At 35.7% G+C, this 13,626-nt stretch overlaps 1 protein-coding gene across 1 annotated transcript in view; it reads left to right on the top strand.

The window, feature by feature from the left end:
* GLP1R (glucagon like peptide 1 receptor) overlaps nucleotides 1–12,442 on the top strand; it is a 74,601-nt gene extending 62,159 nt beyond the window's left edge. Inside the window, exons 11-15 of the mRNA XM_087932062.1 lie at nucleotides 2,530–2,599; nucleotides 3,244–3,332; nucleotides 5,165–5,303; nucleotides 6,423–6,464; nucleotides 11,776–12,442. Coding sequence (XP_087788188.1) covers nucleotides 2,530–2,599; nucleotides 3,244–3,332; nucleotides 5,165–5,303; nucleotides 6,423–6,464; nucleotides 11,776–11,946 — 511 coding nt within the window. The 3' untranslated portion in view covers nucleotides 11,947–12,442. The remainder of the gene's footprint in view (nucleotides 1–2,529; nucleotides 2,600–3,243; nucleotides 3,333–5,164; nucleotides 5,304–6,422; nucleotides 6,465–11,775) is intronic.
* Nucleotides 12,443–13,626: the final 1,184 nt, after the last annotated feature.

The following is a 13,626-nucleotide window of genomic DNA, read 5'->3' as shown; positions in this document are numbered from 1 at the left end:
GGCGTCTGTAGAAATGTCTTCATGATGAAGAATGGTTGAAGGATTTGAGTATGGCTTAGCCTAGAGACAAGAAGGACTGGGGTGACATGATAGCAGTATTCCAGTATTTGAAGGTTGCTACAAAGAAGAGGGAATCAACTTATTTTCCAAAGCACAAGAAACAATGGATGGAAACTAATCAAGGAGAGAAGCAATTTGGAATTAAGGAGAAACTTCCTAACAGTGAGAACAATTAATCAGTAGAACAGCTGGGCTTCAGAAGTTGTGGGTGCTTCATCACTGGCGGTCTTTAAGAAGAGACTGGACAGCCACTTGTCTGAAATTGTATAGGGTCTACTGCTTGAGCAGTGGGTTGGACTAGAAGACCTCTAAGATCCTTTCCAGCTCTATTCTGATGAGGGTGAATTGTTTTCAAGGAAAAACAAAGGGAGACTAGTTGCCCTTTGAAAAAGCACCTTTGAGACATCCTGTAGAAATGTTCTGTTTTAGGAAATTTTGGATCCTATGTGAAAATGTATTCTGAAAAACTTACAAATTTTCAGATGGGAATGATAACAGTAGCAATTAGGCTTACATACTGCCCCACAGCACTTTATAGCACTCTCTGAGAGGTTTACAATGTAAACATTATTTGCATATTACACCCAACAATCTTGGTCCTCATTTTACCAACCTTGGAAAGATGGAAGACTAAGTCAATCATGAGTCCTGTCAGAATCAAACTCTAGACTATGGGCAGAGTTGGTGCTTGTGGGTAGTTGGAAGGAAGGAAGGAAGGAAGGAAGGGAGGGAGGGAGGGAGGGAGGGAATCTAGGATTTTTCTGAGTTTTATTTACAAATGTTGCTTAAGACCTTTTTTTTATCTTTATGCCAACAGAAGTGTGAACACAAACATTGTACAGCTAACTATATCCAGGTCCTCATATTCCACAAAGATGAGAAAACATCAGATTATCCAAAAAAAAAAAAAGTGGGGGAAATACATGTGAAATATGCCTGCAACTTCTCAATATCTCCTAGTGGGATTGGTGAGGGAAAGAGGTATATCAAGCATGAAACTAGCACTAGTCAAAGAGATTTTAAATAATCCTGAGCACTAATAAGCTTTCAGTCGTCAACCCAGTGATAGACTTGAGTACTGAATGCAGAAGTACAGCTTCGTATTGCAGCATAATTTGCTGTTTGTGTTGAGTGACAGTTTGAGTAAATTGGTAGGCAGTCACTTGTCACTCACTAATGGGCTTTTTTGTTTGGTTTGCCTTAGTGAAAAAAATTGCTTCACAGTGCCAAATATCACTTCAGATCCAGTTACAATACTGTTTTGCTGTTGTCTGTGTGTCTGTTTTGAGGGTGAGGGTGTTATTTCTAAAAATAAAAGCATGCCCCAATTTTTCTCCATTTTGCTTTCAGGATTTTTTTTTAACTTCAGATGCATGTCTGTAGAATTATACAAGTAGTTCCTTGTGAACAACATGTAAATGCACAGTGAGATAGCAGCATCCATTCCTACCTCTTCTATACCTACCATCTTCAATGATGTGTAAATGGTACATGAGCAAAATGTTGTATAGGCAAGCCTTTGCCATATATATTGAGAATCTCAAGACTGACTTGGTCTTTTCCCCAGCAATATGTCTCTGCCCAGCTCTTATCTTTAAGAGTATCAGAAACTGCTGGAGCTATGCAAGCTCCATGTAAACTTTAGGACTATTTTAGTTCCCATATACTTATGTTCATTGCTGGGTTTTATAAAGAATAAGATAATTGGGGATAATTGAAGTAAGAGGGAGGAAAATCATCCACTTTTATAGGAAGCAATTTAACCCTCAACCACAAAATTGTAATTATATATCTATACTATAAATTGTAATTGGATATATGGTTTGGCTTTAAATAATATTCAATCTCTTCATGATAATATAATCAATTGATTATAAGCATTTTCTCAAAGCATGTTGGTTTTGAAGTTATTTGAAAGATAGACTGGAGGAAATCGTTGAAGGAGGAAAAGTGCTCGAAGAAGGAGCTGTTGAAAATACAGCTTTGTAGGAAGTGCATGTGTACATACTCAAATTGTTTGAACAGGGTTTCATTGAAAGCCTGGACAAACCAAACAGTTGTCTGATCAGCTACAAGAACAAAATTTTCTGCAAACCAAAACACATTTTTTCATTATCAATCAAAACCCTTGATTGATTTGGTATAGTAGTTTGATATTTGAACTTGTTGGCAATCAGTCTGTGACCTTTTATTTTGAGGATGGAAATGTGACTATCTATTGTGCCTCATAATTTGTTTTCTGATTTCTAATTAAATAACTTTTATTAACTATACTTAAAATTTAACAGAGGGAGCTTGAGAGCATCCATTTTTGCATTGATGCATTGAAACTATTTCTAAGATTCACATGTTCTATGCAATGGCATTAAGTAGCAATTATTATGCTTTTCTATGTATGAAACAGAAATATGGGATAATTAGATTATTATCTCTGGATGCTGATCCTTGTCCTATTTTTTATTATTCTAGCTGTTGGAACAAGAATCTGAACATGAACTACTGGCTGATCATCAGGCTACCTATTATGGTTGCTATTGGGGTAAGTGATTATAAACTCTTGCAATAGTTACATGGATTAGTGTAGTGTCCCTTCACTAGTGAAATAATTTTGTAGGAATTCAATTATTGTTTTCTGTCCCCTAACATTCAGTGCATAAATGATGCCTGATAAACTCATGCATTAAACCAGTCTTATCTGTAAACATGAATTTGGAAATTGCCTTTTTCTGTGTTCCAATAAATAAGTAATAGAATGTCCATCAACTTCATAGACTACTTGTGGCTAAACTCCTCTTTTCTTAACAAGCCAATCTTTTCTATGGTATGCATACTGGACTCTATGTTCAACAGAAAAGCTGTTGACAAGAATTCCCAATAGCCTGTGCTAATTTTATTATAATAATAAGCTATAGATAAAATGCCTAAGAATTAAACCATTATAATAATTAAGGCATCAATTAAAATATCAATTTACACTTGGCATGTGTGTCTAAAATTTCATTTGAAATGTGTCAACTAGAATATGTAATGATGCATTCCTTTGTGATATTTCATATGATGAGCATAATTTTGGAGTGAGTTGTCTGACAAGATAATCTTAAAAGGAACAGCATTATAGAGATTAACAGAGATATACTGCTCAGTTCTACAATCTGCTTTGTAATTCCTTTTTGTTTTATTCAGGTGAACTTCCTGATCTTTATCAGAGTTATTTGCATTATAATTTCTAAGCTGCAAGCCAATCTGTTGCGCAAAAGTGACATAAAATGCAGGTGAGATCATTTGTCAGCAAAAATATAAAGGTCCCCCACACACACACACTCAAGCAAAATGCTTATGGTAATTGATCATAGCGAAAAATGCTTATGACAACTGAAGAAGGTGCATCTAATAAGAGGAAACAAAATTGCAGTGCCATTTATCAGTAACAATTTAAGTATAGATGACTGTTGAATTATAGCAGAGAGGTATGTCAAATTTCTTTTTTGTAGGGAGAGGGAATTTAACTTTTTATACTTTTCTATTGAACTCTGATTTAGGAGTATTTTGAAATATATGCAGTGTTAGGAATGTAAGTCACCTAACAGTTAGTTGGGTTGGAAAATATACAAACCAGGATAGACATTTTAATACTGTCTTTAAGGGAATGCTAAAAAAATGTAATTGGGTGTGGTTCCTCAAATGGCCATAAGATGGAGCCAGAAACCTGGGTTGTTCTGTCCTTGTTCTAGAGAGTGTTGCCGTTCCTATTGACTGTTGCTGAACATAGTTATTCTTGGATCTGATGTAAGTGTTACTAAACTGTTTATGATACTGGACTTTGTTATTGGATTATCCCTGGACTAAAAATCTGACTGCTTTAACCGTGAATGACTTGGACTGTTTTGTTGAACTTTGCTTAAATGTTTATTGGAAGTAAAAACCTACATTTTTACTATACAGTGTATCTGTGTGCTGGTTGTGTGTTATTCTTCACCACTCTCACTACGTCTCCCTGTGTGCGCTCATTCTTCTAACGGGGAATTACCTTAACATGCAGCTTGAACAGCTTGCCCTCGGAAGTTTTGGGAGCGCCATCACTTGAGACTTTCAAGAAGAGATTGGACTGCCATTTGTCAGAAAACGTGTAGGGTCTCCTGCTTGGGGGGGTTGGACTAGATGATCTACAAGGTCCCTTCCAACTCTGATTATCTGTTAATTATCTGTTAAAACTGTCTGTTTGTTAAAGAGTCTCCCCAATAAACCATTTACTTTGAAGACTTACCTGTCACTCCCATGTCAAGCTGTGGGGTTCTTTTTTTATGTGGGCTTCAAGTTATTTATTGTAGAAAGTTCTGATTTATCAAACATTTTAAAGTAGTAATTTTGGTATTGTCTGGAGTAGAAATGTACTAATAAATTTATCAATATTTATATTTGATATTAATATTAATGTTGATTGGCATAGTGTCACACTGTACATAAATATATGTCAACAATAAGTACCATTACAGCAAATATGATACATCCACAAATACCCTTTTCAAGTACAAATTTAACCAAATATTCCTTTAATTATCCAGCTAGAAACATAATATTTTAAAGTACGATTTTACGAAGCCACTCATATTTTATCAAAGAAGTATAGAGTATTTTTTGCAACTGGAATAGCTTATTGGGAAATCAATCCTGTCCTCTAGGTCAAAAACATTTTTCCCTCTGTACATATTTGGGGTCCTCTTTTTGAGGGACGGAAGAGATACATCTCAATAATGCAAATCATTAGGAGCTACCACTAAATACCTGCAGCAAATTTTGATGCATAATGTAACAAGGCTTCCTTCTGGAGCTTGGAAGAACACAGTAGCCATAAATAATTTTGTGCCAGTTTTACTGTTTCTTGAGCTACTATAATTCAACATGTTGCCTTTAGGTTTGGAAGCCCTACAAGTTAGACTACCTCATTTTCCCAGGAGAAGTTGAGACCCTAGAGATGAGAGATGTTTGCTTTGTGGGATAGTTTTCCAAAAAGAGTGGTTAAATTTGTTTTACTCCAGTGGATTTTTTTTTCTTTTGGATGAATCTTTTGCTTCTGTTTGTTAACCTGTTTGATTGATCTTCCCAGATTGGCCAAATCTACACTGACTCTGATCCCACTTCTGGGGACACATGAGATCATCTTTGCTTTTGTTACTGATGAGCACGCCAAGGGGATGCTGCGGTTTGTGAAGCTTTTTTTTGAACTCTCCTTCTCTTCTTTTCAGGTAGGACCTGCATTCTCGATTCAGTTTGAAATTTTATAATCAAGATTTCAGGATTTCCCTTTTTTGAAACTCTGTTTCCAGGAATGTCAGCCATTAGGTTTGTCATCTGTCCAGATTTTTGAGTGTTCATCATAACTGAAGAATAGGAAACAACCCCCCAAAAATTGCCAAATCATTTCATCACTTCTGCAGCTGACTCAGCAAATGCAGGACCAGATTGTTTTCTTTGTGATATAGAATACAGAAGAGATCACTTGGTGTTCTACTTTCTGCCTTTATTCTGCTGCTATTATATACAGAAAATATTGAGGGTAGACAGTTTAATGTTAACGTTAATGTCTTTTAGACAGTTGAATGTTAATATTTCACATAATTATTTCTAATGACTCTGGAGAAGATTGTGCATTTTATACAGCTATATGAATTATTCTTTTTGCTCTATCCCTCCCTGATTTGCTTGTTATCTTATTCATCTAGTTTAATCTGGTTTAAGAGTCAATAATTAAATGTTTTGAGGTTTCTAATGATACACGTCAAGCTATATTTTTTCTAGCTGAACTGAATGCTCTGAATAGGCACAGGGTCTACATAGAAGTGTGCTGACTGCAAGCTAAACTGAAAATTACCCACATAACTTTCCAAGAGATGTGACTTGCACTATTTGCAGAATATTTGTAGAGGGTCATCAGGTTGATGAATTGCAATCCCAGCCTGTCTGGTCAGCTATGTTGTTAACATACTGCTCCTAATTCTGGGAAACTTCTTGTAGTGAATATACATCAGATTTAACCTGTTTAACTTGTGATGCTGTTTTTACATTGAACCAGTCACTATCTGATTGTCAGTTGTCTTCCTTTTTATCATTTTATTTCAAAAGGCCAATGAACTAAATTTCTAATAAAATTTATTAACCTGGCATTCTGTAGGAGCTTTTCTTCCTGGTCTTGAGTCAGCAATACACTAGTCAGTGAAATGAAATCTTCTTCCATAGAACTGCTTTCTTATGCTGTAGGAAAAAAATATTAGATATAGTCTGTTTCCTTATTAGCTTTGCTAGTGATGCTTAATTCAAAGATGTGTGGTTTTTCTAACTGCTATTTTGTTATCTTTATTTTTCAGGGTCTTTTGGTGGCAATTCTCTACTGTTTTAACAATACTGAGGTAAGAGGCATAAAAATTGGCTTTATTCCACAATACTAATTTTTAATTACTTCTATCAATAACACATTTAAAATAAAATCCTATTTATTTACCAAATGATGACTATTTTGGCTCCTTTATTTTAAAAAGGACTTGAATCTTTAAAATGGCAAACTAAATTTGACATCTGGTGACTTTTACCTTTTTGGATTTAAGAAATTTTAAACAGAGACTTAAGTCCCTTGAGGAGCTCTCGGTAGTGTCCAAGGTACAATTAGTAAAAAAGCAAAAAAGGAGGAGCATTTTGATTTAAGAAAGTTTTAAACAGATTGGGAGGGCTTTATTTATCTAGAAAAGATAATTTGTTTATCCAGAAAAGAGAATCCTTATATCAATTTCCATAATGTCTACCTTTTGCCTGAGCTCAAAACCTAAGCAGAATCAGGCCTAATTAATACTTAGATGGGAGATTGCTATCTAATTATCTACTAGACAATGACAAATCATTTTTGTACTTTTGCCAAGAAAATTGTTTGGAAATGTTCAAGTACTCCCAGAATGCAAGTTCAATTTGAAGATATGCTGGCTACAACCATTCAGTATCAAATGGTACTGAAATTTAAACAGAAGCAACCAAGCCATATTTTATAACTACTATTCAGTGGAGATCTAACAATGCTCCTTCATAAAAACTGAGACTGGATTTTGTCCCAGGATCCAGTCTGATGAATATGATTACAAATGTATTATTATTCATTTATTTTATGCAAAAATTACTTTTTAAAAATATAGTTTCTAAAGTGGAAATCCCAAGATATATATAATGCATTGTAATTTGTGGCTTTCATTGAGACCTCTATATGGCAGAAGATATGCACATCCAACATCTCCAAATATATGGAGTTTTCAATTAATTTCAGTGCTAGAAGGGCAGAAAACAAAAGGAAAAAAGAAATTTGTCATATTGTTACAAATTATAAAATAGATAATGCTGGAACAAGCAGCAGAACTTCATATCCTCTTAAAATCGTATTCCTCACACAAAAAGCATATATTAAATCATACATCATTCAATACATAGCCTTTTTCATTTAATATGGTTCTATTTCTAAAAAACAAGTGAATTTCATGAACATTGAGCACAATAATACGTTTGCATAATTTAGAGAATAGTGAATTATCACAAATGAAGTAATCATAATTTTGGGATGTTTGAAATCATTTGCTGCCTAATCTACTGTTCATGATAAAGTAAATCTTGAAAAGCTGTGGAACAGATGTTAAAGATAGATTTCCATTCAAGGGAAAACATGAATGGAAAAAAACTAAATATCTTTGGGCAGATGGATGCTTCTTGTTTGGTCCTATTTTGTTGTCATTCAGTCTACTCAGCTTTCAATTCCCATTTTGTTAACAAGTAATTACACTTGAATTACTCAGTTCTTGTTCTGATAAAATACCAGAATCTGTACAAAATTTGAACTTGAATATTTATCTCTGATGGAAAATTTGACAAGAGCATAGTTGTCACTAGCAAAGTTGTAGTACTTTTAACCAGTATACACAGTTATCCTATTTTACCAAATAAATCTCATATACTGTAGATGCATGGTTAGAAAGATTTCGAATCTGAAACGCCTTGAATTTTGAGTTAATGTGCTACTGTTTATTAAAATCTGAATTTTAAGAAATACTGTAATTCTACTTTAAAACATGTAATAAAGTATTTAGTTACATCTCTACTAAATTCTTTAAACATTTTTCACCATGCACACACTACAATATTATGAGGACAAATCTATTTCCAATCTGAAAAGCGAAAGCAAGGCCACAAGGGAGACATCTTGATCCTATTTCTTACTCATAATCGTTTCTTTTTAGCTTTTCTTTCACCCAAGCTTTCCTGGTTGACATATGCTACTGCATACCAGAAATAACTTTAAATATATGGGATGCTCAACCCATCCTCACAGTTGCAGGCCTGTTTTTGATATCTGGTCTACTTCTAAAAGGTACATTTGCAGACATGCAAATAAATATACCATAATGGAAAGCATTGTACTCAAAAGTTTTCTCTACTTTAGGTTAAACATTGTAACTTTCGAGTATTAAGTTACTTCTGATTTATAAATGTGAAAAAATAATAGTAGTATAGATTTGCATACTCCTGTCATTATTTAATAAGCCACTCTACATTATTTCTATAAAAATCAAAAGTACCACATTATATAAAGAGACAAGATGAAACTGAAGTTCCTGTAAAAAGACATGATCCTAGATTCTAGAACCTAGAAATAATAACCTCACTGTGGTATTTTTCAGATTTTAAAATAATCACTTATTTTGCCAACGTTCCCTCCTTTTTTCCTCTAAAAGCTGATATGGCTCACGGTCTTGTTTTAATAGTTTTTTTTTCCCCAATGCCATATTTATTTCCTATTATCACCTTGGAGTTCATTCACAGATCGCTAGATTGTTAACCTGGCAAAATGGCTCAGAGCGGATTTTACACAATTAGATTTTACCTCTTCTACAACAATATGCTTTCTCAAATTGAAGTCATGGATGAAGGCTGGAGAAATTACATTAATCTTTAACCTAGTAGAAATGGAAAAATTATGAAAGCATTTGGTGACTGCAATATAGAAGTACATTGATGCATTTTAATCCTTACTTGTCACCATAAGGAGCTTTGGGGAGATATTATTTGGCTATTCCAACTAAATAATATGCCATTTCATAGTATTGCCTATCAATAATTAAATAATAGTGGATCTCATGTACAAATATTATAAGCAATAAGGAATAATTTGTACCAACATTTCCATCATATCCGATTGAATTAAAATAGTACTTTTCATTTGTTGATTAAAATCAAATGAATAGTAGACTGAATACTATTTAGATTGAGTTTTTATTTTCACATAGCAAACTTGGTATTCAACAACTTTAGTCACCATAAATTTTAACTAGATTCAAAAGCAATTTACTTAATGAAATACAAAATGTCACTCAACTGTGTTTTAGTTAAACTACTAATGGTGGCTTGAAAGATGTTGGAGATGTTTGGTAAATGCATGCTCTTCCTCACCATTCATCTGTTACACCATTCATCTGTTCTGCTTGGGAGAGGCAGAAACTTGTGGTAGACCCATGTTTGGCACATACAAGGTTCAATCCTGTATTAGGTCAGGCCTGTCAAACTAGCAGCCCACAGGCCGGATGTGTCACGTGCAGGTCATGCCCACATGGGCTCCGCAAAGGCAAAAACCGTCATGATACGTCACGTGACCTGATCGGATTTGACACACATATAGATTGTGTTGATGTAGATGGTTATTTCATCAATGGTAATTACTCTTGTGATGTATTGTAATTTGCATAGTTTCTCTCTCTGCTCACACTATAGCGACTTCTCATAGCAAATTGCTCATCCTTAAGTTAGAGTACAAAAGTTGCATGTATACAAAATATATAAATTCCATACGTAACTACGTAACTTGTTTTTAGTAACTGTGTTTATATTTCAGTACTGTGCAAATTCATTCAGTAAGTCCCTATGAGGTTCAACCAGACCTCATGAAAAAAACCCTACATTTTAATCAAGACTTTAAAACTATTGACATCATGCTCTTTAACGCTATCTATACAAGAAGCTGGACCTGCTGCAATTACATTGGAAACACTGAATGCTAAAAAAAGAGTTTTTGAAAAATCTATAAGCAAACATACAAGATTTTATAGTCATGCTCTGTCTAATTTTACTAGAACAGCTCAGTCTGAAGCAAAGTTCAATAAATATTCTATATTCTGTGTTGTGTATGTGTATATATATATATATATATATATGTATGTATATGAATATGTGTGTGTTTGTTTGTGTGTGTGTGTGTATGCATGCTATTAGTATATATCCGCTGCCATTAGTATAAAACGGGTGTCCAACCTTTCACCTTCCCTGGGCCACATTAGAAGATGAAAATTTGGTTTGGGCCGCACATAAAATAAAATAACAGTAACGATATCTGATCATCCAAAAAACCATAGAAAACAGAGTTAACATATTAAATTTATTTGGAAATGAAGTTAGTGAGATATTTTTATTATTTATTATTAATTATTTATTAAAATTATTTTTTATCACAGTTTTTTTATCACAGTTTATTTTCCGGCCAAATTTTGTGGGGGTGGAGTGGGAGGGGGGGAGAAAGCTCGCCTGCCTCGCGCCTACCTCTCCTTCTGCAAATGGCCCAGCTGGATGAGGCAGGACTGGAAGGCAGAAGTGGCGGCGGCGGGGACAGAAGTGGCGGCTGCAGCAGTGGCGGCGGGGGCAGAAGCGGCGGTGGGGGCAGAAGTGGCGTCGGCGGTGGGGGCAGAAGTGGCAGGGGCAGAAGCAGCAGGGGCGGTGGGGGCAGAAGCAGTGGCGGTGGAGGGGGCAGAAGCAGCGGCGGTGGGGGCAGAAGCAGCAGCGGCGGGGGCAAGAAGCAGCAGCAGTGGCGGGGGCAGAAGCAGCAGCGGCAGCAGGGGCAGAAGCAGCGGTGGCAGGGGCAGAAGCAGCAGCGGCGGCGGGAACAGAAGCAGCAGTGGCGGGGCAGTGGCGGCAACAGGAGGTGGCGCTCTGACGGCACCTGCCTTTTCTGTTGCTGCTTGGCATGGCGCTCGCCTCGCCCTGCCTCGCACCTGCCTCTCGTCCTCTCTGGCTCTGGCACGAAGGTTGGGGTGGGCATTGGGCCGCATTATGAGGCAACCTGGGCCGCATGCAGCCTGTGGGCCGCGGGTTGGACAAGCCTGGTATAAAACAACCTATTTGAGATGTATTGGAATAGTCAGATTACATTAAGCCTTGCTAAGGATGCTAACTTTACACTCATATTAGATGGACAAGTATCTTCAATTCATACAAATGCACAAAACTTTTAATTGATAGGTGGTTCTATTATCTTATTGTTTCTTTTCCCTGACAATGAATTGCTGTACCAAACTCTGTTTTCCTACTGTAAAGGTCAAACATCATAATAAAGATATTTTGATTTGATTTGTTTTTATTATCTAAAACAGTGGTAGTCAACCTGGTCCCTACCGCCCACTAGTGGGCATTCCAGCTTTCATGGTGGGCGGTAGGGTCCCCTACTTTATAAATCACCATTACTGTGGAACCGGTGGGCAGTTAGAGAAAATTTTACTACTAACAGAGATACAAAAGTGGGCGGTAGGTATAAAAAGGTTGACTACCCCTGATCTAAAACATTGTATGACTTTTTTAGCTCTGTAACAAAAGTGCAGAAGTACTAGATCACATGTCGTTCTCTTTCCCTTTGTTTACTTATGGAAGGTTCGAACAGAATTCCAGAAAAGCTGGGAACGATGGAGATTGGAACACTTTTATGTCCAGAGAGACAACAGTATGAAGCCACTTAAGTATCCAGCCAACAGCATTAGCAGTGGAGGTACAGTTGGAACCACTGTCTATGCTGCTACTTGTCAAGTTACTACATTCAACTAAGATGCAGAAGAAATGGCCCCTCTGACCAGAACTGTAGGAGATAAAACTGAACACCCAGCCAGATTTTGAGTCTTTAGAAGACTTGACCTTCCGCTGTTTATTGCTGCAGGCAGCTGAATAAGCTTTTAAAATAAAGCAGATGGCTAATATAATCAATGCATTTGAGGGTAGAAGTCACCTCCAAAGTAAGTTTAAAGAGTTTTTCCTCAATTAAAACTAGAAGCCTTCAGGTGTCCAAAGTCTAAACCCTGTATTGATGCAGTTACAAAGCATTAGGTTAATAACCTATTAGAACAGGTAGACAATTTGAAGCATTGATTAAATGATAAGAATGCAGCTGATTAATGCAGATAAGAAAGATCAGTGTTTGAGAAAGGTAAGGCTATCCACTCTCATGCTTAGAAAAAAGCAGTTATAGTCTGCATCTTCATAGACATTTCAGAGCCTTTCTTCTATTAAATTGGTAGCTTTATTAAGTGAAAAGTAGCCATTTTGAGCTCAATCCAGAAAGTTTCTCTACATAGCAAATCTCTTTCTCTTTTGTAGAGAAATATCCTCTACAATATTTTGGCTGTAATAAGCTTTTCACAAAAGAGCATGCCCTTTATAGTTAAAAAATATGGGCCAGTGCTTTTTGTCATTAATGCTAATAAAAACATTCTTTGCAATCCTGAGACAGTAAAGTTTAACTTAAAAAAAAAAATGAAATGCAAGTCTAGTAAATGCTTTTTTTTTTTTACAATAACTAGCTCCAAAGGCATTGGGAATGTTCACTTTCTTGCTACGTGGAAAGAACTGAACAATCTAACGTGTTCAAATATCAGAAGTATTGGATATAATACGTTGCTTTTTGTTGCACAGTTTCAGACTTGTTAGCTTTTTTTGGGGGGGGGGGTCTGAAGAAATACTTGGCCTCTAGTATATCCTAGCCTTTTATGCCTTAGGTCTTGCATAGTCCTTCACTGCTTCAGAAAGCTGCATAAGTGCTAGTATGAACCAAAGTAATTAGTAGCTTATTGTCGTGTATGTATTTTTAAGTGGATTAGGTTTCTGTTCCTGTAAGAATAGAGACAGAAATGCTATATTTTATTATGCTGAAACCTAGAAGGCAAACATGTGAAAACTGCCTCTGTGCTCAGAAGTCTTGGTCATAAACATTCAGCACATTATATGTGACCAGAGCATTTTTTTCTGTCTTCTGGAAACACAAATTGAGTGAGTTGATTTTGGAGTTATAATTTCAGCACTTTGGTCAGCTCACAATCCAACTGAAGAGATGGCTGGCGATCATGAATCTTCAGAATCTTAGTAATTAAGTGAACTCCTCAGTTGGAATGAATTAAAACTATATAAATTCCATATTCTGCTATTAGTAAATCCATTTCAAGGTGTCAATCATTCCTAAAACATTCATCAGAATAAAAAGATGGGTACTGGTGCTAATTTGAAAAACAGTTCAAAACTGAATTTATTTTGTGCCAATGTTATTTTATTTATTTTTTTAAAGTCAGAAAATAGCTGTTATTGAATTAAAGCAGAATATGGCAATAGTAATGTTTGTAGTCATCTGATCCTGGATTTCTTAAAGGTTAATGGATCATTATACATGTTTCAACCATTGTAGTGTATAACTGGGTATGAACAGGTTATTGTTTTCAAATCTATATATAATTTATTGGA

The sequence above is a fragment of the Pseudonaja textilis genome, chromosome 1, assembly GCF_049901715.1.
Source record: "Pseudonaja textilis isolate UNSWEBS1 chromosome 1, rPseTex1.2, whole genome shotgun sequence".
Lineage (NCBI taxonomy): Eukaryota > Metazoa > Chordata > Lepidosauria > Squamata > Elapidae > Pseudonaja > Pseudonaja textilis.
The sequence above is the reverse complement of the archived record's forward strand: the minus strand, read 5'-3'. Positions and strand labels throughout refer to the sequence as shown.